Genomic DNA, 26,075 nt, shown 5'->3' on the forward strand with positions numbered 1-26,075 from the left:
GGAAGACGGTGGGGGGGGGGGGGGGGGCATTCCCTCCTACTGCTTGTAAAAGCAGTCTAGAGGCTAATTAGCTGCTAGGATTGCTTTTACATGAAAGCCGACCGCTGGCTAAAAAGAATGATACCAAGATGATACCTAAACCTGCAGGCATCATTCTGGTATAACCACTCAAAGTCGTGAATGGCGTACCTGAAGACAAAAAAATGGTTAACAATAAAACACAGTAAACAGTAAAGTATAAAAAATTGCATACCTGAAAAGCAAACCTGATAAAACATAATAACAATAAAACATTGCAGAATAGAATACAGTAAAAAAGAGCAGAACAATAGAGAGAGAATAGAGAGAGAGAGAACAATAAAACGACAACTATTTATTTTTTTTTATTTTTGTTTGTGTTTTTTTTTTTTTTTACACTTTTTTTTGTAACTGTAACTTTTATAACCGTAACCGGTTCCAGGTTCGGGTCTCTCAAAATGCGATGGCATCTTGGGAGACCCTGTGAAAGTGTGCCTAGTCTGTGCAATGCTGTACCCTATGCTAATACTCAACTAGTGAATGGTAGCGTTCAAAACATTCACCAATGCAAAGACCAGGATTGTCAGGACAGGAGGGACAATAATAGCGGGTGTCACGCCTATATCCGCGCTTGCTGCAGACACGACATCTTTTTTGGGGAGGTTCGTTGGGTAGGGGTACTCGGGAGGACATAAAAATGCCTCTCATGCAGCCGACTGCATTTGGTTGGGGATGTGAATGGGGGAAGTACGGGCGCTGCAGAAGCGGTGGGTTCCCAATTAGGATTGGCGAATGCAGCAGGAAGGGCACTATGGGCACGACGGGCCTGTGTTTGTCTTCTTGGTGGCAGCGGGACACTACTTGTGCTTGCCACCTCACCAGCTTGAACTGCACTTATGGGACTCGCCACGTCACCAAGTGTTACTGCAGTGCTGGTTTGACTACGACCGGGGTGTACTAGGCCGCTGGCGCTTGCCAGTTCACCAAAACGCTACCAAAAAAAAAAAAACTGTTAGCGATCGCAGGGATCAGGCCTGACTCTGCGAACGCTGCAGTTATGCGTTTAGTGTTTTGTAAGTGACAGTGATCGATCGATACTGCACTTGGGTGGGCTGGGCTGGGCCGGGCGGAGGGGCAAAACGCAGGTGCTAGCAGGTATCTGGGCTGATCCCGCTAACACTGCTTTTTTGGGAACCCTAAACTGCTGGGGACGCTAGTATAGATCTGATCTGATCAGATATTGATCTGTACAGATACTATACCACTAAGGGAGGCGTATGCTGCGTGCGTGGGTGTTAGCGCTACTGGCGCTAATCTGACGCTGCCTGGGGCGACGCATATCACCGCCGGGCGATCAGGGGGCTAAACCTTTATTCGGTAATAAACAGCGGGTGCCCTGACACTATAAAAAATAAACGAACTAACCAGTGTCACCCGTAACGGTTATACGGTGATCAGTGGTGAAAGGGTTAACTAGGGGGCCATCAAGGGGTTAAAACATTTATTAGATAGTATATGGGGGTCCCTGTCGCTATAAAACGCTGACGGCGAACCTAAATATTTACGTCCCTAACTAGCGTCACCAGTGACACTAATATAGCGATCAGAAAAATGATCGCTTAGCGACACTGGTGACAGGGGGTGATCAAGGGGTTAAAACTTTATTAGGGGGGGTTAGGGGGGTACCCTAGACCTACAGGGGGCCTAACACTCACTGACCTAACACTTCTAACTGTCACAAACTGACACCAATCAGTAATCAGGAAAAAAAAAAAAAAACAGCTTGGTGTCAGTTTGTGACAGGGGGGGGGTGATTGGGGGGGGGGGGATCGGTGGTGTTTAGTGTGCCTGGCATGTTCTACTGTGTGTGTTTGTGTTTTACACTTACTTTGATGTCTTCTCTCCTCGGCGTCGGAACGGCAACTGCCGAGCCGAGGAGAGATGACGTCACATCCTCTGCCTCTGTGTACTATACACAGGCAGGGGATGTTTCTCATTGGCTGGGAGCGATCGCGAGAGGGGGGCCACGATCGGATGGCCTCCCCCTCATCTCTGATCGCTGCCAGACAAATGCCGACCGCCGCTGGCACCGGGGGGGGGGGGTCCGATCGCCCCCCCCCGCCTGCGGGAAGGCAATCACGTACCAGGTACGTGATTTTGCCTTGCCGTGCCGCTCTGTTCACGTATATATGCGTGAGGCGGTCGGCAAGTGGTTAAAGACTGTCAGTCATGAATGTTAATGCTAATTTAGATTAAAAAAAACCCTAAAATTTTGGCCTCCTTAAAGAGACCTATATATGTACTATATATGTATTATATATGTGACTGCAGCCTCTGGTGTACTGCTGTTGAGGAACTACAACTCCCAGAATGCCCAGTCAGCACTAAACATGAAGGTCATGCTGGGGATTGCAATCCTTATTTATTCATTCTAATTTATCTTTATATATGATTTTTTTATACTCTTATTTTACACTTTATTTCTGTAACACGCGACATATTGTGCACGGTGTTGGGGTTCGCAAGCTGCAAGAAAGATAAAATATACATGTTCAGGGCTTTTGCCACAAGTGCTTACGGTCTAAAGGAGAGAGGGGAAGGAAGATGTAAGGAACAAATGCTTATTTTAAAAATAAGATCGGCTATATGCAATAAGAAGAATGTTTTAGCTTTGGTTCACACCTCTGCGTAAGCCGGAGCACATGTGCGTGTCTGTGGTTTCAGTGCGTTCCCATGCGTTGCATGTAAGGCAGCCCATTCATTTCAATGTGCAAGAAATGCAGAAAAGAAGCCCCTGACCCTTTTCCAAAATCGCGCTGCACCAAAACGCATTTGTCACCCACAGTTGTGTGAACCTAGTAGACATGTGCAATTCGTTTCGGTACGAATTCGTTTTTAGATGAAATTCGGCACATTCGTTCATTTGGAAGCATCCGAACGAACGAAAGACTCTTTTGACAAATGCATACAAATTGTCAGAATGGAAATCCGAATGAATAAAAACCCAAAAGAACGAAAATCCGAACGAAAATCCAAAAGAACGAAAATCCGAAAGAACGAAAATCTGAATGAATAAAAACCTGAAAGAATGAAAATCCGAATGAATAAAAACCAAAAGAACAAACACCCGAAAGAATAAAAATCCAAATGAATGAATATCCGAATAAGTGAAAACCCGAATGAACGAAAACCAGAATGAACGAAAACCCGAAAGAACAAAAATCCAAATGAATGAAAACCGAATGAACGAAAACTCGATAAGAATGAAAATCTGAAAGAACGAAAATCCGAAAGAATGAAAATCCAAATGAATAAAAACCCGAAAGAACGAAAATCCAAATGCATAAAAACCCGAAAGAACGAAAATCCGAAAGAACGAAAATCTGAATGAACAAAAACCTGAAAGAACGAAAACCTGAAAGAACAAAAATCCAAATGAATGTATACCCGAATAAGGGAAAACCCGAATGAATGAGAACCAGAATGAAGAAAAATCTGAATAAACGAAAACCCGAAAGAACCAAAATCCAAATGAATGAAAACTGAATGAACAAAAACCTGAAAGAACCAAAATCCAATATAATGAAAACTGAATGAACGAAAACCCGAAAGAACGCAAATCCAAAAGAACGAAAATCTGAATGAATAAAAACCGAAAGAACCAAAATCCGAAAGAACCAAAATCCAAAAGAACCAAAATCCGAATTAATGAATAACCGAATAAGTGAAAACCCGAATGAATGAAAACCAGAATGAACAAAAATCCGAATGACCGAAAACCTGAAAGAACAAAAATCCAAATGAATGAAAACTGAATGAACGAAAACCCGAAAATCAGAAAGAACGAAAACCCGAATGAATAAAAACCCGAAAGAACAAAAATCCAAATGAATGAATACCTGAAAGAACTAAAATCCGAAAGAACGTAAAACGATTCAACCTAAGTTTAACTAATTGATTACATTCGGATAATTTTGTTTTTCGGATTTTATATTATAATTAAATAATTAACTATTATCATTGTTTTTATTATTATTAATATTTATTATTTATGATTATAAACTATTAAATTCTAGGTAAAATAGCTGAAGTCAGTAATTCTTCTATTCAGGTCTCTGCACCATAGCAGCTAATTTAGAATCGATTAGATTTACTTTTTATATATTTTTATTTATATATTTATATATTATATTTTTTAAAATACTATTTATTTTAGTTAGTGAACGTAATAAATACGAATGCATCTGAAGTTACGAATTATCAGAAGTTATGAATGCCGATCGTAACGAATGATCCCATAAAAGAAAAAAAAAAAAAAAAACAAAGGAAACGAAAAGGAACCTAAACACATTTTTCGATGGTGCACATGTCTGACAACCAACATTAACATGCTAATGAAATGTTTATATAAACCTTTCTGTTTTCATTATACACCTTATTATATACTGTACCCGGTGATGTCATCACTGGGTCTCTGTGCTTCTCAATGCAATGCAGGCAGATCATGGCTGGTGGGAGGAGCTGTAAACTTTGTAGCAATCTTCATATCCTGAGATTGATGAATTTCTGTGTGTGGCGATCTGCTTTCCTTTTCTCACAGTCTTCTCTTTTTTTTGCACAGTATCGGGAGTTGGGAACAGATGAGATTGAAGGTAAGAATCATTTCTGCTGCTTATGTCCCCCTTACATTTTCAAGGTGTGTTGTTACAAAAGGCCAGCGTGGGCGCCGTCCAGAATTCTTCAATGTATATAGATTACACTATTCTTGGCAATGTAATGCATGGAGCGTGCACTGTGGCCATAGTCATAGTGTATGCATTGGGCTGCCATGCTATGCAATTGGCACCGCACACATATACTCCATACGTTGGCATGTGCTAAGGCCACACATGATACAATGTGAGCTATGGCAGCTTGTTGTTGGGTGAATAAAAAAAAACGTTTCTGACTGGCTGTAGTGGGCGATTGGCAGCCTGCCCGCTGTGCACCTTCCTGACTTTCTCCTTTAAAGTGTCCCCAGCCTGATAAATTCCAACGGAGGAAAAATAAAAATCCTAATCCCAAGTCTACCTTTAGGATCCGATCACACAAGGCTCGGATCTAGGGGGGTGCTGGGGTGGAATATGCCCCCACCCCCATTTTTAGTTGAGCCCCCCCAGGTCTCTGAGGGTGCTTTCACTGATCCATGAGCCAGTCTTATGGGGGCAATTGATGTAAGAGAGCGCTGTGATGGGGATCCCTGATGTAAGGGGGCACTCTGATGGGGTAACTGATCATATATAAGGGGGCACTCTCATCAAAACAGTTAATGTAAGGGGTTGCTTTGATGGGGACAGTTGATGTAAGGGGGGACTCTGATGGAGACCTTGGTGCAATGTGGGACTGATGGAGACCCTAATTTAGGAGGGGACTCTGATGGGGACACCAGATGTAAGGGGCATTCTGATGGGGACAGTTGATGTAAGGGGGGCTCTGATGGGGACAGTTGATGTAAGGGGCATTCTGATGGGGACAGTTGATGTAAGGGGGGCTCTGATGGGGACAGTTGATGTAAGGGGGGCTCTGATGGGGACAGTTGATGTAAGGGGGGGTTTGATGGGGACAGTTGATGTAAGAGGGCACTCTGATGGGGACACCTGATGTAAGGGGGCACTCTGATGGGGTAACTGATCATATGTAAGGAGGCACTCTCATCGAAACAGTTAACGTAAGGGGTTGCTTTGATGGGGAAAGTTGATGTAAGGGGGAACTCTGATGGGGACAGTTGATGTAAGGGGGCATTCTGATGGGGACAGTTGATGTAAGGGGGCATTCTGATGGGGACAGTTGATGTAAGGGGGCACTCTGATGGGGACAGTTGATGTAAGGGGGCACTCTGATGGGGACAGTTGATGTAAGGGGGCACTCTGATGGGGACAGTTGATGTAAGGGGGCTCTCTGATGAGGACACTGATGTAGGGGGCACTCTGATGGGAATCTTAAAGTAAGGGGGCACTCTGATGGGGGCACCTGATGTAAGGGACACTCAGATGGGGACAGTTGATGTAAGGGGACACTCTGATTGAGACCTTAGTGCAATGTGGGACTGATGGGGACCCTAATTTAGGAGGAGACTCTGATGGGGACCCTGATGTAAGGGGGCACTCTAATGGGGACAGTTGATGTAAGGGGGCACTCTGATGGGGATACCTGATGTAAGGGGCACTCTGATAGGGATCCTGATGTAAGGGGGCACTCTGATGGGGACAGTTGATGTAAGGGGGAACTCTGATGTAGACCTTGGTGCAATGTGGGACTTATGGGGACCCTAATTTAGGAGGGGACTCTGATGGGGACCCTGATGTAAAGAGAGACTCTGATGGGTACTCATGATGTAAAGACTGACTCTGATAAGGATTCCTGATGTAAAGGGGGAGTCTGAAGGGCACACGTGATATAAGGGGGCACAGGTTCTGTTTCTAATCTAATGACAGCCTAATACATACGAGTGTTTCCCAGGTTGTGACACTGTGACAGACTGTCAGTGGCTCACACACAGTGTTGTCATTGTGCCCCCTGATTTTTCTTTACTGCACCCCCAGATCTGATTGGCCTAGATTCAGGCCTGGTTTGCACCATGCAGGTGTGATGGAGCACATGCGTTTCCACGTATCGCATGTGGGGCAGCCCATTCCTTTCAGTCACCGACCCTTTTTGAAAATTGTGCCACAATGAGCCGCCTGGTGCCGCCGCACCATGCATTTTGGTGCACACAGAAATGTGTGCGGCCGCAGGTATGTGGGCGTGTCATTAAGAATTCGTGGCTCTCTAAAGGAGAGCGCATTGCTTGCGATTTTTCACGCACTCCCGACATGCACAGATGTGAATGTAGGCTTAGTGCACACAGGGACATGATCCGTATATCCAGAGATAAAGGCAGCTGAAGTTATATTCAATTCCAACCTTTACATGGAGTCAAGTGTGACCCCGCCCCTCCTGAACCTCTTTTTTTAATCATTCAAGTTGACAGGCGCTCATACCAACCAATAGGTAAGCTCGGGAGTTGAAAGGGGGCAGGGTCAAGCTTGGCTTATAGAAGAACAGGGAAGATTTGCACGTAACTTTAGCTGTCTGGATCGGGTAAGGTTGTATTGGCAGAATGGCCTTGTGGGAACTCATACTGACTCTAGTGACAGCTTTGTGGCAGATAGAGAAAGGAATGTACTCATCCAACCTGAATGAAGATGTGTACTTACCTGCTCTGTGTAGTGGTTTTGCATACAGCAGCCCCCGATCCTCCTCTCCTCGGGTCCCCCCGCCTTCGCGCTCCTGGCTCCTCCCCCTCGAGCGGCGCCTGCAGAAAAACCAACTTGCTCTGGGGGGGCACTGCTGTGTGCTCGCTCCCGAGCTGCTTCTCTATGTATCCACAAGACACATAGAGCCATGACTTGGCCACCCCTCGCTGTCTCCTCATTGGCTCACTGGCTGTGATTGATTGACAGCCTTGAACCTTCAGCTTTTAGAACCACTTCAACCTGATCTTGCATTTCTGCTTTAAAGCTGAACTTTAAACACATTCCTCAATAGTCACAAAGGATATAAATGAACTTTTGTGTGCACCAAATGCCTTTTGCAAAAAACAGATATTACCTTGTAAAAAGTAGCAGTGACATCATCACCAGAGCAGAGCTGTGGGAGGGACTCAGCAGGCTCCACCCACTATAGGCTGCCTGCAGAGAACTACAGGAGAGGGGGCGGAGACAAGACCAGTCACCCTGCACAAGGAGAGAGAGCAGCAGTGAGTGGTCTTTATTGCAGGAAGCTCCTGCACAGATCTGGAAGGAATACACAAAGCACATCATTTCTCTCTCTTTTCCTCCGCAGAGCTCCGCGATGCCTTTGTAGAGTTTGACAAAGACAAAGATGGCTTCATCACCTGCAAGGACCTCGGCAACCTGATGAGGATTATGGGATATATGCCAACAGAGATGGAGCTGATCGAGTTATCGCAGCAGATCAACATGAACCGTGAGTACTGGGGGGGGGAGACACACAATGTACAGACACCTCCTACCTGGGGTCATGCTTTAAAGGTGTAGTTTAATTTGCTTCTATTTTGCCTTCCCTGGTTTTCCCCCTCCCCCCTCATCCAGGGCTGTCTTTAATATTGATTGGACCCTGGGCAAAAAAAAAATGTTTGCCCCCCCCCACCCTCCATGCAGTTTCGCTCTCCACATGCTTTGAGACATACAATAAAAAGCAGCTAGACTCAAAATCAGTTTACTGAATCAGATCAGACAGCGATTGCGATTGGTTGCCAGAGGTTACAGTGTATCATTACCGCTTACTGACTGGTTGCTAGAGGTTACAGCACATACTTTCTGCTTGTTGACTGGTTGCTAAAGATTACTGTACATCAATACTGCTCACTGATTGGTTGCTACAGGTTACTGCGCATCATTACTGCTTACTGATTAGTTGCTAGAGGTTACAGCACATGATCTCCTCACTGCCTGCACACCATGGACTGGGGGGGGTGTGGGGACCCATCAATAGACAGAAAACTCAGAGGGATCCTAGGACTCCTGGGCTCAATGGCGGTGATGGGGGAGGGGAGGGTGTGATCAATGGCAATGCTGATTTTTTTTATACTGACTACCAATATAAAGAGAAGTTTCAACACTGGCCACCAATGTAATAAGGGTTTACACTGACCACCAATGTAATAGGGGTTTACACTGACCACTAATGTAATAGAAGCATTCACAGTAACCACCAATGTAAGGAGGGATTTACACTGACCACCAATGTAAGGAGGTATTTACACTGACCACCAATGTAATAGGGGTTTACACTGACCACTAATGTAAGGGGACATTCACACTGGCCACTAGTGTGAATGAAAGGATTCTACACCAAGCACCAATGTAATGAGAAGATTTACACTGACCACCAATGTAACTGAGACATTTAGCCTGCATTCACATTTGTGCGTGTTGGGAACGCATGCAAAATCGTTTTCCTGACACCACAGACATGTGCTGCCCTTTAGCAGATACACATCAGTGCCACGAATTGTTAATGACAATCTCACGCATCTGCTGACATGTGCCTTGGCACCGTGTGATTTTGGAAGAGGGTTTGGGACTTTCTTTCGCATTTGTAGAGCATAGAGCAGCCCATTGAAATGAATGGGTTGCCCTACACGTGACCTACATCTTTATCCACCCTGTCAGTACACCTTTGCATCCTAAAACCCCTGCTAACCTCTGCACCCCAAACCTCCCCCATCCTCTCCACTCCCCTTTAACCACTTCCCGACCGGCGCACGCCGATGTACAGCGGCAGAATGGCACGGCTGGGCAAATGGGCATACCTGTAAGTCCCATTTGAATTTCCAGCCGTGCCATTGCGTGCGCACCGGGAGCTCCGTGAGTCGGGTCGCACTCGAGTCAGACTTGATCGCCGCGGGAATACCCGCGATCGCCTCACGGAGAGGACGAACAGGGAGATGCTGATGTAAACAGCATCTCCCCGTTCTGCCTAGTGACAGTGTCACTGATCTCTGCTCCCCGTCATCGGGAGCAGAGATCAGTGACATGTCACAGCTAGCCCATCCCCCCTACAGTTAGACCACATCCCTAGTACTGACTTAACCCCTCCCCGCCCCCTAGTGGATAACCCCTTCACTGCCAGTGTCATTTACACAGGAATCAGTGCATTTTTATAGCACTGATTGCTGTATAAATGACAATGGTCCCAAAAATGTGTCAAAAATGTCCGATGTGACCGCCATAATGTCGCAGTAACAATAAAAATCGCTGATCGCCGCCATTACTAGTAAAAAAAAAAATTATTAATAAAAATGCCATAAAACTATCCCCTATTTTGTAAACGCTATAACTTTTGTGCAAACCAATCAATAATCGCTTATTGCGATTTTTTTTATCAAAAATATGTAGAAGAATACGTATCGGCCTAAACTGAGGAAAAAAAATGTTTTTTAAATTATTTTTTGGGGATATTTATTATAGCAAAAAGTAAAAAACAATGCGTTTTTTCAAAATTGTCGCTATTTTTTTGTTTATAGCGCAAAAAATAAAAACCGCAGAGGTGATCAAATACCATCAAAAGAAAGCTCTATTTGTGGGAAAAAAAGGACATCAATTTTGTTTGGGAGCCACGTTGCACGACCGCGCAATTGTCAGTTAAAGCGACGCAGTGCCGAATCGCAAAAAGTGCTCTAGTCAGGAAGGGGGTAAATCCTTCTGGGGCTGAAGTGGTTAACTCTACCTGCCTCCTCTGCTCATCTTTGCACCTACCTTACTTACCTCTGTAGCACTGACCCCCGTAAGAGCTGCTGATAAATGTTCAATCCTGCACCCTGCCTATCAGCCCCAATAACAGTCTCGACCCCTCTGGCACACCTGTATAATGATATTAATGTAAGACCCGGCAGTATGAAGAAACACAGCAAAGTTACACTATACAGTATAATTACCGTAACCTTGGTCTCCGTCACAGCACCAGCTGCAATAAAGATAGGTACTCACACAGGATATCAATTAACCATATGAAAGTTTACTGAGGTAGAAGTTTAACACAATGAATGGTGTGATAACTCAGACACAGTAAATGACAATATATTCAGTCAATGTGAATGTGAAACTGTATTCAAGGATCACCATAGATAGCATATGCAGACAGGTGCACAGTGGGACAGATACTCAATACCATATGTGAAAATATATATACTAAATATACCATATATACTCGAGTATAAGTCAAATTTTTCAGCACATTTTTTTGTGCTGAAAGTGCCCCCCTCGACTTATACTCGAGTCAAGCACTTTTCTGCAGCAAAAAAATTCATTTCCTGAACCGACTTTGGGGCCCCGTATCTCAGGTCCACTTGGTGCTAGGAACCCCAAATTTGGTGTGCAATACGGGGCCCCAAAATCGTTTGGGAAAATGTCATTCACTGCTGCAGAAAAGTGCTTGACATTTTCTGAACTGATTTTTGGGGCCCTGTATCTCGGGGCCACTTGGTGCTTGAAACCCCAGCTTTGGAAATTTTATGGTGCTAGTTTCTCTGGGTTTGCACACCAAATTTGGGGTTCCTAGCACTAAGTGGCCCCGAGATACGGGGCCCCAAATTTGGTCAACTGTGTCCATCTGCAGCAATGTCATTTCGGGACCCTTTGGGTTTAGAGACCCCAAATTTTGGCTGCAGCTAGGGGGCATCTAGGAACCCTTAACTACTGAGTTTGAAGTTCAGGGGACCTATGGCTGCAAATGGGCACAGTGAGGCATGCAAATGGGCACAGTGATGCTGCAAATGGGCATTGTTGACCCTCTTTTCCACTTACAGTAGCTGTGCATTTCTCACCCTCTTCTTATACTCGGGTCAATAAGTTTTTCCCATTTTTTTGTGGTAAATTAGGGCCTCGACTTATACTTAGAACGACTTATACTCGAGTATATACGGTATACGCTCGCGCTAATGGTGTATCAAACAACAACAACAAGAAAATTGCAGCTGCTATACACAAAGTTCTAATCACTTGAAAAACGTATATACCAAATATATAAACATATATACATATATACCAAATACCAAACAACAGTTATACTGAGCGCCTCCCCACTGAAACCTCCGAGCACACACACATACCAATATTGCAACACAATGTTATGAACATAACAACAATACAATACAATATATTTATGTCCTGTACTCAAGGGCTCCCCCTAGCTGGTAATGCAATGTTCCTGATGCAAAGTAAATGGTGAAGAAAGTCCCTTTGTCTTCAGGATCTTCGCTAGCATATGGTATTAGACTGCAGTATTTGTAAATCCAAACGGGGGAAACCAGTAGAACACAAACTGTAGAACAGTGGTTCTTAACCTTTCTAGTGCAGTGACCCCTTGATAAAATTTCCCAAGTGGTGGGGGCCCCTAACATTATTTTCGCAGCGTGGGTTGTCAGCACCCAAGTATTTTGTGCCCCTAACCCACGGACGTTTAGAGCTCCCGGGGTCCCTTCCACTTGTACAGTATTAAAACCCTTTATGGTACATTTTAGGATGTATCACTCTTTCTCTTTGTTCTCCTTTCTTTACCTTTTCTCTCTCTCTATTCTAATTTCTTTTTTTCCCCATCCCTCTCTCTAGCCGTCTTTCTTGTTCTTTCTCTTATTCTTTCTCTCCCTTTTTCTTTGTCCCTTCCCCTCTTTTCATCTCCCTTCCATGTATTCTCTATTTTTTCCTTCTCTTACTCCTTGGTGGGGGGAGTTGGGATGAGTGGCAATGCTGGGGGGAGTTCTGATCAGCCAACTTATGCCGCGTACACACGGTCGGACTTTTCAACCGGACGCCGACGGGCCAAATCCGGCGGACAATCCGATCGCGTGTGGGCTTCACCACACCTTCAGCGGACTTTTCCAGTCGCAAATCTAATGGACTTTAGAGTTGGAACATGCTTCAAATCTTTACGTCGTAACTCCGCTGGCCCCAGAAATCCGCTCGTCTGTATGCTAGTCCGACGGACAAAAACTGACGCTAGGGCAGCTATTGGCTACTGGCTATCAACTTCCTTATTTAAGTCCGGTGCATGGCATCACGTGCGAATCCGTCGGACTTTGGTGTGATCGTGTGTAGGCAAGTCCGGTCGTTAGAAAGTCTGTTGAAAGTCCGCCAAAAGTCAGTCGAAAGTCTGTCGAACGGGCTGTCGGACTTTTGTAGCTGAAAAGTCCGACCGTGTGTACGCGGCATTAGGTGCTCTTGATCAAGGTCATCTGCTGATCTGAGAACTGTAGTGGGGACTTTTAATGGCAACTATAATCACAGATAGTGTTACTCACTGTGTCTCCAACTTTGTGGTGTCTCGCAGCAGTGACACCTATGAATCAAGAAATAGGGGCTCCTCCAGCCCCTCCCACTTCATTCCTCACCAGTCAGCTGATCTCTAGTCTCTGCACTCCAGCCATGCTGTGAACTGAATGGGTGGCTGCCAAGAGGCTGAATGGGCGGCCGTGTGCTCCAGGAACAGCCCAGCTGGGCGGTCACAGTCTCCAGGGACAGCCTTGCTGGGCGGCCGCGAAAAGGCTGGGAGAGCGGCGCAGGCTTCAGGAACAGCCCGGGACCCCTGGCAAATTTTATTTTGACCCCCAGGTTGAGAACCACTGCTGTAGAATAAGGAGGTGCTGATAATTGTGTACTTGCAAATGTAACGCCCTTATAACACTTCCTCCTTACCAATGAGTGTAATTCTGCGTGGACTTTATAGCAATATAGAAACAAATGTCAAAGTTCCACTGCATGCGGCCTGTGAATGAGTGAGATCACTTCTGTGGGACTACAGGTCTCACCAGCAGTCTGTTACCAAATCACACAGTAACAGTGCACTCTACTGATCTGGGCAAGTGCCCGCTCACCACAACACGCCCAGATGCTGGTAAGGCTCCTCTCCTGGTATCTCAGTCCGATCCAAGCTGGCCCTGTCACACCGCACCCCTCCTTCTGATGGCTGATGACTTTAATGCAGGAAACCTCCAGAAATCTTGGGTCCTCCGGTCCATCCGCACGCTGGTCCAGCTTACTGTACTCTAAAACACCTCAGAGGCCGATCGATTACGCTCCGCGCCTCACAGGTCGCAGTCTGTCGGTCACACACAGACCTCACTGCAGGCAGGATTTGAATGGCGTCCCAAGAGGCTGAAAAATGGCCATGCTGCCCCTTTTATTTGCTTACCCAGGAGGCTGTTCTGTGACTTGGCTTTGTGGGTAGGTGAATTGAGCATTGTGGGTAAGTAGTTCACAGACTGAATGAGTCATGAGTCATGACATGAGTCACTTCCTCATTAACTACATTTCCCCTAATGCTTTGCAGCGCTTGTTGCTCCAGAATTAAAAGAGAAGTCTTAACAGCATTAGCTTTAAAAGGACACTAGAGGGAGCCAACCCCTTGCTTAAGAAACAACACATTGTTTAGCATGTTAGCTTGGTCACAACCCCTGCGTTACACCTCCATACATCCCCTCCTTGCTCACCTGTTCACCCCAAACTATAATTCCTTCTCTGCCTACCTCTGCACACCCCACACTACCCCCCCCCCCCACTAATTTTCTTACCTTTGCAGAACAGGCTGATGTTAGGCTTAATGACCACAGTTGTAGGCAGGACTTTCAAGCATGCCCCTTTACCTCCCCAGTGGGCAGCATTCAGTATAGGTGATGGTGGATATGACCTCAGGGGGGCATGATATACATATGAATACCACCTCTATTTACATATGAATCCTGCCGGTCTGCCTCTATTTACATATGAATGCCGTCACTATTTACATATCAATGCCGGTATTTACATATAAACACAGGGTCTGCAGGTGAGTCATCTATACACAACAATAGGGCAGAGCTGGGCATGATTAGTAACAGAACTTCACACTGAGATATCAGGACACAGCACGGGACTAAAACCTCAAGGGAATTTAAACTGGGATAGTTGCCAAGTATGAGGCAGCTGCTTTAGGCCCCACAACAATGACAGGGCCCAGGGCAGCTGCCCCTTTTGCCCTCCCTTAAAAACGACCCTGAAGAGTCCCCTCTTAAATCAGAGTCCACAGAGTTCCCCTTTTAAACCGGAATCCACAGAGTTCGCCTTTTACATCTGAACTTGCAGAGTTCCCTTACAGACTGATGTAAGGGAGAACTCTCGGGACTCTGACATAAGGGATGCTCCAGGAACCCTGATCTAAGGGGGAACTCTGAGATCTCTGATGTGCAGAGAGAACTCTGATGTAAGGGGGAACACTGTGGCCTCTGCTGTAAAGGGGAACTCTGATGTAAGGGGTGCTCTGAGAACCCTAATCTACATTAGTGTACTCACTCAGAGGCAGGAGAGAGAAGGGGAGACTTCAGTCACACACAGGGATGGATGGTGAGCTCACTCACCCCTTCGCAGTCAGCACTTCTCATCCAGATCTATCTGAGGCTGCTGGACTTCAAATTTCCTGCCCCCACTTCCCTTTTCTTATTGGATTGGAATATGGACAGACACAGAGGGGTAGGGGCAGGAGGAAGAGGAGCAGATCAAGCCCTCTCTCGTCTCCCATCTCTATATGTGTGTGTGTGTGTTTGTGGGCATGGAAGGGGATTGTTAGTGCTGGCTTTGGGCAGTTTGAAAGAGAGTGCAACAGACATTCTCAGCTTAGACACCTACAGCCAGCAACCCTGCTGGGAAGCCATAGTCCAGTCTAAATAATGGGTCCGGGTTTCAGGAGATTCAAAACCCGAACTGTCCGGGTGAATCCCGGACAGGTGGCAACCCTAAAAGGGCAAGTTGCTTAGGCCTGGCTGAGCAAGTGTCAGGCCTAACCATTTGCTCGCTGTGCCTGAGAAGTAAGTGATGTGCTGGAGAGAGAGAGAGAGTAACAGTCTGCAAGCAAGGTATGTGCTGGAGGAGACTGGAGTAACCAAATATATATATAGTCGTCCCCACTAATTGCTGTACAGTCAGTTAATTTGTCATTCTGCTGGGCATCCCATAAATTCCCTTACCCATCCAAGTTGTATTCCCTCAATGAAAAAAACCAAAAGCAAACACATGGATTGTTCATTGTCTGCAAGGTTATTGGGAAGTGAATGCCTTTCTGGGCAGGGTGACAGGTGGGTCACATCACTTAGCAGCCCTTACGGGGGGGCTAGTGCTACATATAAAAATAACCCTCCATGTTTGTCAGCATCCACAGTATTTCTCACTAGTTTTCACATTGTTGCATTGCCGCAACATGCGTTATGTGCATTCTTGCCATTCATAACACCCCATCGCACCTTGCTGACAGACGTTATGTTGTAGCACAGCACTCACTACCAACTTACTAACATGGGCTGTAAAAAATGCTACATGCACTTTTTTTGGTGTGTTTTGGTGCATTAGGGCCCATTTAGTGCCGTGCATTGTGGTAATGCTAACATTACCAGGCATGTTACCCAAACACACATGTTGCACACTAGGGCGCCCGGCCACTGGTGTTCTCTCTGCAGCAAGCAACTGAGTCTCAGCACAAGCAGGCTGCCGCCACTCCATTTGCACATAGTGTCAGAGGCACAGCGGTGGCAGAGGACTGTGTCTGTGTCCTGACTCCAGAACAAATGGAAGCAAGCAAACATTCATTGATGGGCACTGGTAGGCTGCATTTGATGGGCGCTGCTGAGGCTGCATTTGATGGACACTGATGACGCTACATTTGATGGGCGCTGGTGAGGCTGCATGGTTGGATGCTGGTGAGGCTGCATTTGATGGACGCTGGTGAGGCTGCATTTGATGGGCGCTGATGAGGCTGAATTTGATGGGTGCTGGTGAGGCAGCATTTGATGGGCGCTGGTGACTCTACATTTGATGGGCGCTGGTGAGGCTGAATTTGATGGGTGCTGTGAGGCAGCATTTGATGGGCGCTGGTGACTCTACATTTGATGGGCGCTGGTGAGGCTGAATTTGATGGGTGCTGGTGAGGCAGCATTTGATGGGCGCTGGTGACTCTACATTTGATGGGCGCTGGTGAGGCTGCACGGATGGGTGCTGGTGAGGCTGCATGGATGGGCGCTGGTGAGGCAGCATTTGATGGGCACTGGTGAGGCTGCATTTGATGGGCGCTGGTGAGGCTGCATGGATGGGCGCTGGTGAGGCTGCATGGATGGACGCTGGTGGGGCTGCATTTGATGTGCTTCATTTGAAGAGTGCTTCATTAAAAAGGCGAGGTATACATGGACAGGGTAAAGGGGGTAGTGTCAGTGGTGGAGCCAAGAGGGCAGAAAAATGAGGTTTCGCTTAGGGTGTCAAAAATCCTTGCACCAGCCCTGAATACATGTGTGAGCTTGTTGCAGTGCCCTTTATTTTGAATGACATCCCAACACACTAAGGCCACGTGCTTCCAATTCACGTGTGTGTTGCAGCACACCACGATGCACAGGAACGCACCTACAGTATGTGTGTTGTGGTGCGATGTTTCGTCAAAAATGCTGCATGTCCATTTGTTTGGATGTTGTGGTGCTTCAACAGCCTATTTTTTTAAGTAGGCTTCCTTAAAACCATGCACGTTAAGGCTAGGGTGACCACATTTCCAAACTGCCATTCAGGGACACCCCGTCCCCCCCCCCCCCCGGAAGAATGGAGGGGGAGAGCAGGACAGAGGGGGACAACAGCAGGACAGAGGGGGACAGCAGCAGGACGGAGGGGGACACGGAGGGAGAATGGAGGGGGACACCAGAATGGTGAGGGACAGCAGCAGAACAGAGGGGGACACGGAGGAAGAATGGGGGGCTACAGCAGGACGGGGGGGGACAGCAGCATAACGGAGGGGGACAGCAGCAGAACAAAGGTGGACATGGAGGAAGAACGGAGGGGGACAGCAGCAGAACGGAGGGGGACAGCAGCAGAATGGAGAGGGTGGGGACAGCAGCAGAACTGGGGGGGGGGTGAGGGGAAAGCAGCAGAATGGAGGGGGGTGGGGGACAGCAGCAGAACGGGGGGGGGAGTGTGGGGGACAGCAGCAGAATGGAGGGGGAGTGTGGGGGACAGCAGCAGAATGGAGGGGGGTGGGGGGACAGCAGCAGAATGGAGGGGAGTGTGGAGGACAGCAGCAGAATGGAGGGGGTGGGGGGGGACAGCAGCAGAATGGAGGGGAGTGTGGGGGACAGCAGCAGAATGGAGGGGGGTGGGGGGACAGTAGCAGAATGGAGGGGAGTGTGGGGGATAGCAGCAGAATGGAGGGGGGTGGGAGGTACAGCAGCAGAATGGAGGGGAGTGTGGGGGACAGCAGCAGAATGGAGGGGGGTGGGGGGGACAGCAGCAGAATGGAGGGGGGTGGGGGGACAGCAGCAGAATGGAGGGGGGTGGGGGGACAGCAGCAGAATGGAGGGGGGTGGGGGGTACAGCAGCAGAATGAAGGGGGGTGGGGGGGACAGCGGCAGAACGGAGAGGGAGTGTGGGGGACAGCAGAAGAATGAAGGGGGGTGGGGGGGGAAGCAGCAGAACGGAGGGGGAGTGTGCACTGCTCACTGTAAGTGTAAAGTTACACTAACCTGGAAGTTTGTCTGGCGGCGGGCGGCAAACTCACAGACTTCGTGGGCGGGAGGGAGGACTCGGAGACTGGACTGGAGAAGTTGAAGTCGGGCAGCCCTCGGAGTCGGGTTGCGCTGCTGGCAATGTGCTGCTGCTCTCTGCTGCACCGGCTGCTGGATAGTCGGCGGCCCCGGGACTGGCACTGACTGGGCACAGGGCCACAGGCTAGTAAGTGTGGCTGGCTGCCTGGGCCAGGCTGGCGGCTGCTCTCTCTATCTCTCGGAGCGGAGGACAGAGGCACGCTGCTCAGCTGTAGCGTAGGTGCGGGTGCCCAGTGCCCCCAATGTGCCTGACTGCCCACATGACGACGTACGGTGTCCGCTGACGTCACTGGTTGGCGGGCGGCCCTAGCCTAGCAACCAGTTAACTGTTAAGCATATGATGATGTGTGTGTTTTACTGTTACACAGTGTATGATTATAAGGGTGGCGGAGTCGGACTGGTGCTGTCGGTGTGTTTTTTTTTTCATTCCGGGACACTGTATTGTCCCGGAATGAAGGTGCCCGGGACACGAGACAAAAATCTGAAATAAGGGACAATCCCGGGCAATCCGGGACACGTGGGCACCCTAGTTAAGGCCCAGAAACGTGCTGCCCTTTAGCAGACACACAGCGGCGCCGTTCATTTTTAAGGGCACCCCCATGCATCTACAATGCACCTACAGCACCATGTGGTTCGGTATGGTTTCAGAAAGAGACAGGGACTTCTTTTCTGCATTTCCCATGCGTAGGGCACTGAAATGAATGAGCCTCCCTACACGCGATGTGTGGAAATGAGCAAAAAAAACACATTCGAGCTTGCTTGCACCCGTAGGTGTGAATCAAGCCTTACGCCCAACATAAAATGTACTGCAAAGATACTGTATTTATTTAGAAATATCATGATATTATTCATAAATATATTTTATAAATATTTTCACCCAATATTCACTCAATGTTCACCCAGGATTCACCGATTTTTCCAGTATCCTCTTTCCGACTGCGCTATAGCCGAATGATGGCTACAGTACAGTCGCACATTTTCGAGAAGGCATCTACTGACGTCCTGCCGAGAGTGAGCTTCCCGCGGTGCCCCCTGGTGGGCGCATCAGGAAGGATCTGTGATCGCGGTGTGAAACTCAGAATAGGGAAGCTGCGCTGCAAAAAGTTTTGATCGATCGATCAAATCAAAACATACAAGATATAAAAAAAAGCTTATAAGTCTTAACTCAGGTGGATGCCCCAGAAGAAAGAAGACTGACCATAGTGTAATAATGCCTCTTTTTTAAAACACATACCAAGTTCATCATAGATGTAAGTGCAATACTTTATTTTAATAAATATATTTAGGCATTATTACACTATGGTCAGTCTTCTTTCTTCTGGGGCATCCACCTGAGTTAAGACGAACTCCATAGTGGGAGAGAGAGAGAGCGATCTGGATTATCCAGTCTGCTGATACCGGTGCTGACATCTGCAAGCTAAAGGCCGCAGCTGGGTTATAGCCACCTGCCCTTTATGCTTGCCATCTGGTAAGCAGGTGTCCATCAGTGCTGCCCATCAGTGCCCATCAGTACTGCTTATCAGTCCCTATCAGTGCTGCCTAATAGTGTCCATCAGTGCGCCCATCAGTGCCGCCCATCAGTGTCCATCAGTGCCTCCTCATCAGTGCCCATCAGTTCTGCCTATCAGTGCCGCCTATCAGTGCCCATCAGTACCGCATATAAGTGCCTATCAGTTCCGCTTATCAGTGCCCATTAGTGATGCCTATTAGTGCCCATCAGTGCCGCATGTCAGTGCAGCCTCATGATGCCCACCAGTGCCACCTATCAGTACCCATCAGTGCCGCCTCATCATGCCCACCAGTGCCACCTATCAGTACCCATCAGTGCCGCCTATCAGTGCAACCTCATCAGTGCCGCCTGATCAGTGCCCATCAGTGCTGCCTATTAGTGCCCATCAGTGCCGCATATCAGTGCCCATCAGTGTCACCTCATCAGTACCCTTCAGTGCAGCCTATCAGTGCCCATTACTGGAGCCTATCAGTGTAGCCTCATCAGCGGACATCAGAGAAGGAGAAAAATTACCTATTTACAAAATAATATTTAGGGTTTTTTTTCAACATTTTTGGTCTTTTTTTCATTTGTTTAGCAAGGAATAAAAAACCCAGTGGTGATTAAATACCAAAGAAAAGCTCTATTTGTGTGAAAAAAATGTCAAACGTTTAATTTGGGTACAGTGTAGCATGACCGCACAAAATGTCATTCAAAGTGCAACATCACTGAAAGCTGAAAATTGGCCTGGGCAGAAAGGGGGTAAAAGTGCCCGGTATTGAAGTTGGTATAAACTGTGTGAATCTTGAGTAAAAATGTTGATAAATGGGCCCATGATTTCCCAGCAAGGGCTGCTAGGAGTCAGTGCTTCTATGCTGTAAGTTTTTAGCTCAATGCGATCGTTTTTATTTATTTTTATTTTTTTAAACAAATGTCAAAATTGCTGAGTTCTATTTCTGATTGGTCGGCCAGGGTCATTTCAATACAAAAACATAAAACTAACCCATTCAGTTATTATATCTCTACTGTGACCAAGCTTGTTACAGAATAACAAAAACCCTTAAGTCATCTCACCAGATTTGGAAGTTCACGAATATCTTCAGCGATATCCTAAAAGCGGGCATCACCGATAACCACGCCCCCAATTCTATAAATGAAAAAAGCCACAGTAAAATGTTAAAACTTTTATTGATGGAGTAATCCCATTTTTTAGGTTAGAAGTAGATCATGTGAAGCCTTTCTCAAATTCTCATAGGATCATTCTTCACCTGTGGATTGAGAGCTGGTGGTTAGATGATGTGACAGGGAGCACAGGCCCCACCCCTGAGGATCGTAGAGAGCACGTTTCTGCCTGTACATGGAATGGCTACCATTAGAACAAGGGATACTTGGATATTCATGTTATTTCTTTCATGTTAATGGGGTTTCCTGCACATCTGCACACACATGTGTTCTCCTGCGTCCTGTCACGTTGATAATTTAGCTTTAGTAGTCTATGCTAGACATGTGCAATTTGTTTAGTTCCGAATTGTTTTTTTAACAAATTTCGTCAAATTCGTTCATTAGGAAATATCCGGATTACCAAAAACCTGTTTAAAGAATTTTTACGAATATTCCGAAATTTGTAAATCCGAAATGCAAAAATACGGAAATTGGAAATTTCGAAAATCCAGAAATTCGAAAATCTGAAAATAAGAACAAAAAATCAAAAGAACGAAAATCCGAAAATTCAAAAACTCGAAAATCTGAAATAATAACTAATAATAACCTAACTATTACTATTAAATTATAGGTATTGGAATTTCCTTTCAAACGTGGCTGTTTGAGAACGTAACAAATAGGAATTTATCCGACGTTACGAATTATTCGAAATAACGAATGCCGCATCTAAACAAATGGAATGTAGCGTAATAATAATAATAATAAAGACTTTTTATTATTATTATTTATTATTAATTTGTTCCGTTCCATTTGCTTAGATACGGCATTCTTTATTCGTTACATTCACTAACAGCTACATTTGAAAGGAAATTCCAATACCTATAATTTAATAGTTAGTTATTATTAGTTAGTTAGCTATTATTTTGAATTTTCGGATTTTCGTTCTTTCGAATTTTCAGATTGTCTTTCTTATTTTCGGATTTTTGAATTGTCCAATTTTCGAACTTACAAATTTACGAATTTGCAAATTTTCAATTTTTCGAATTTCTGGGATTTTGGGATTTTCGAATTTTCAAATTTACCAATTTTAAGAATTTACCAATTTCTATCCTAACGAATGACCCGAAAAATCGAACAAAAAAAAAAATTAATGAAATGAAAACGAACAAATTTTTCGGCAGTGCACTTGTCTAGTCTATACTGATCAGGAATGAGCATAGAGATAAGAAATTCTATCTATTTGCTGGTGTTATTTTGCATATTTTACATGCATATAGGTGTATTTTAATAGAAAGCAGCCAGTCAGGTAAAAAAAAGAGTACATCCTTAAACCTGGAACCTAAGTCCCGCCCACGAGGAGTACAAAATGCCAAACTATGATAAATCCTGTTTTTTCAGAACCCTAAATAGGTTGCTGTCCTACTAGAGCTGGAAGTGTAGGCAAGTATACATTGTTTACATGTGGTGCTATATAGACATTTTAGAATCAGGTGTCTTTGGTACACACACAATACACCTGTATATTACACCCGGTGCTCATTTCTTTATGGTGACCTTCTTCTTCCATAGTTGGTGGTCGGGTGGACTTCCAAGACTTTGTGGATTTGATGACTCCAAAGCTGCTGGAGGAGACAGCGGGGATGATTGGGGTGAAGGAACTCCGAGATGCCTTCAAAGAGGTGAGAAGGTTTTATGGAATGGAATCTACAGAAACATCTAATGCAGATACTGTATGTTGTGCATGTAAGAAGCAACATTTAGACATTAATGTGTGAGCGATTTCCCGGCATGGGTGCTCAAGCTGTGGCCCTCCAGCTGTTGCAAAACTACAAGTCCCACCATGCCTCTACCTTTGGGAGTCATGCCTGTAACTGTCAGCCTTGCAATGCCTCATGGGTTTTGTATTTCTAGAACAGCTGGAGGGCCACAGGTTGAGCACCTATGAAAGGGTTCTGCACATGGCACTGGTATATGAACAATGAATGTTCGTGGAAGAAAGTTAGAAAAAAAACCGCATGGTTTGCATGTCACATGCGTTTACATATGTAAGCATCCCTATGCATATATGTGTGTAAAAATTTCAGAATGTGTCTTCTGGCTCCCACAATTGAAAGGGGTGTGGTTTAGGCAGGTTTGATCTGTATGTGCAATAAATACTGACTAATAACCAGATTTTTTTTTATTGATCTGAACGCAACGCTAGTTTACTGCCCAGTTGGGTTCAAGTGATTAAAGTATTCACATATTCATTCGGTTTGTTGGGTAGTTTCCACACTGGTGGCACTTTCTACTGCCCTATAAAAAGCGGTCTGTTGTGGAATGCTTTTTGCAGAGCAGCAGAAATATTTGAAGTATATGTTGCTGTGCGGCCCCATTGACTTCAATGGGTGAGTTTGCCAGTGGTGGGCACCGATGAGGTGTGGACAATGTCAGTAGTTTTTTATTGTCATTTTTTTTTTTTACAATTTTATTTTTTACAATTTTTTAAAATTATTTTTTACAATTTATATATTTTGTGTTATTTTTTTTTGCAAAGTTTTTTTTTTTTTGGCTTGAGGGGAGTGGATGGTGTCAGTGTTTGTTTTATTTTTATTTTATTTTTTTTATTATTTTTACACTTTAACCTTTAAAGTGGACCTTCAGTCATTTTTTCATCTTTCCATCTATTCAATCGTATGCCCTTGTTTATTGAAATAGTTGTTAAATTTAACAATTTGTTGTAATTAATTTTTTTTTTTAAATATTAATTATAAAGTGGACCTTCAGTCATTTTTTCATCTTTCCATCTATTCAATCTTCTGCCCTTGTTTATTGAAATAGTTGTTAAATTTAGCAATTTATTGTAATTCATTTTTTTTTAAATTAATTATTAATTCATTTAATTATTGTAATGTATTTTTTTAAATTAATTTATTACATGTAATTTAATTAAATTGAAAACAGAATTTATTAATTTCATTATTTTATTTTTTAAAAATTGTAGTAATAATAAAAATCTAAGTAATAATACATTTAAACGAGTAATAATAATTAAACGTATTTGGGCGTATTTGTCACGGAGTGACATTTACATTTCAGATTTGCTTCAGGTTTTTATTGCTATGTGTGTCCCCTCTGGCCATCTGTCCTGGTGACCATTGTTAACAAGACAGAAGATTATTGAAAATCCAAAATCCTACAGCTGTCACTGATGGGGACACCTGTTCTGGTGGCAACTGTACATTAGAGGATTTCCCCTCACTTTGATGAGATTCCCACTCACTTCCTGCTGTGTCTCCAGAACAGGAAGTAAAGGGCAATCTTCTCAATGGTCACACGCAGTGTTAAAGGTTTACACTTTAAGTCCTTGAAGACCTAATGCCTTATATGAAGAACCTTTCATTACATAGTTGCTGCAGAGATTGTAGCGTGCAAGACCGGCTTTAGTCAGAATAAATAGAATAAATTCATTTTCTTGTCTCTTCCCAGTTTGATGCTAATGGTGATGGAGAGATCACCTTGGAGGAGCTACAGCAAGCCATGCAAAGGCTTCTAGGAGAGAAGCTGACCAATAATGAAATTGCTGACGTGGTGAGAGAAGCCGATCTGAACGGGGATGGCACGGTGGACTTTGAAGGTAAGCTCTTTGTCCGGGACTCTAACCCCCCGCCACCTTCTCCAGCCTTCTTTTGACTCTATTCTTTCCCTCCGCAGAGTTTGTCCGGATGATGTCACGCTGACCTTTCACCTTTCTCTGCCTGATGTGAATGCCGTGTGTGACCGACGTTGCCGACTGTCCTCGAGAAGGTGGACGTTACACAGAATGTCTCAACTCAAGCCAACTCATCTCATGATCTAGGCCAAAATAGGAACCCATTTATATGTGTTATATATAATATTCACCCCCTCGTCTATGACATCCATTCATAGATATCGAAGAGATTTTGTGTATCAATAAAGTTGATTTTTGTAGATTTCTGCCTGTATGTGGATTACTTTAATATGTATAAATAGATATATCTATATATACACTATATTACCAAAAGTATTGGGATGCATGCCTTTACACGCACATGAACTTTACTGGCATCCCAGTCTTAGTCCGTAGGGTTCAATATTGAGTTGGCCCACCCTTTGCATCTATAACAGCTTCATCTCTTCTGGGAAGGCTGTCCACAAGGTTTAGGAGTGTGTCTATGGGAATGTTTGACCATTCTTCCAGAAGCGTATTTGTGAGGTCAGACACTGATGTTGGAGGAGAAGTCCTGTCTCGCAGTCTCCGCTCCAATTCATCCCAAAGGTGTTCTATCGGGTTGAGGTCAGGACTCTGTGCCGGACGGTCAAGTTCTTCCACTCCAAACTTGCTCATCCGTGTCTTTATGGACCTTGCTTTGTGCACTGGTCCAAATCATTTGGTGGAGGGAGGATTATGGTGTGGGGTTGTTTTTCAGGGGTTGGGCTTGGCCCCTTAGTTCCAGTGAAGGGAACTCTTAAGGCAGTTTGGGGATGGCCCCTTCTTGTTGCAACATGACTGCACACCAGTGCACAAAGCAAGGCAGGTGTCCCAACACTTTTGGTAATATAGTGTGCATATATATATATATATATATATATATATATATATATATATATATATATATATATATATGTGTATATATATATATACAGTGGGGTTGATTTACTAAAGGCAAAAAGACTGTGCACTTTGCAAAGTGCAGTTGCCTTAGAGCTTAGTAAATGAAATAAGGCTTCACCTTGCAAAAAGTACCCAATCACGTGCAAGGAAAATAAAAAAAACAGAATTTTTGCTTGAACACGATTGGATGGTGGACGTCAGCAGAGCTTCTACTCATTTACTAAGCACTGGAGCAAGTGCACTTGCAGAGGGCAACTGCACCTTGGAAAGTGCATAGTCTTTTTCCCTTTAGTAAATCAACCCCAGTATCTCACAAAAGTGAGTACACCCCTCACACTTTTGTAAATATTTTATTCTATCTTTTCATGTGACAACACTGAAGAAATTACACTTTTCTACAATGTAAAGTAGTGAGTGTACAGCTTGTATAACAGTGTAAATTTGCTGTCCCCTCAAAATAACTCAACACACAGCCATTAATGTCTAAACCGTTGGCAACAAAAGTGAGTACACCCCTATGTGAAAATGTCCAAATTGGCCCAATTAGCCATTTTCCCTCCACGGTGTCATGTGACTCATTAGTGTTACAAGGTCTCAGGAGAGAATGGGGAGCAGGTGTGTTAAATTTGGTGTTATCGCTCTCACTCTCT

At 45.1% G+C, this 26,075-nt stretch overlaps 1 protein-coding gene across 5 annotated transcripts in view; it reads left to right on the forward strand.

Moving 5' to 3' along the window:
- LOC141148520 (calcium-binding protein 5-like) overlaps positions 1 to 24,763 on the forward strand; it is a 56,739-nt gene extending 31,976 nt beyond the window's left edge. For all 5 annotated transcript variants that reach the window (XM_073636059.1, XM_073636061.1, XM_073636058.1 and 2 more), the window contains exons 3-7: positions 4,640 to 4,670; positions 7,882 to 8,025; positions 22,380 to 22,489; positions 24,279 to 24,426; positions 24,504 to 24,763. In XM_073636059.1, coding sequence (XP_073492160.1) covers positions 4,640 to 4,670; positions 7,882 to 8,025; positions 22,380 to 22,489; positions 24,279 to 24,426; positions 24,504 to 24,529 — 459 coding nt within the window. In that variant the 3' untranslated portion in view covers positions 24,530 to 24,763. The remainder of the gene's footprint in view (positions 1 to 4,639; positions 4,671 to 7,881; positions 8,026 to 22,379; positions 22,490 to 24,278; positions 24,427 to 24,503) is intronic.
- The last annotated feature ends 1,312 nt before the right edge of the window (positions 24,764 to 26,075 follow it).

Source organism: Aquarana catesbeiana, linkage group LG06 (genome assembly GCF_042186555.1).
Source record: "Aquarana catesbeiana isolate 2022-GZ linkage group LG06, ASM4218655v1, whole genome shotgun sequence".
Classification (NCBI taxonomy): domain Eukaryota; kingdom Metazoa; phylum Chordata; class Amphibia; order Anura; family Ranidae; genus Aquarana; species Aquarana catesbeiana.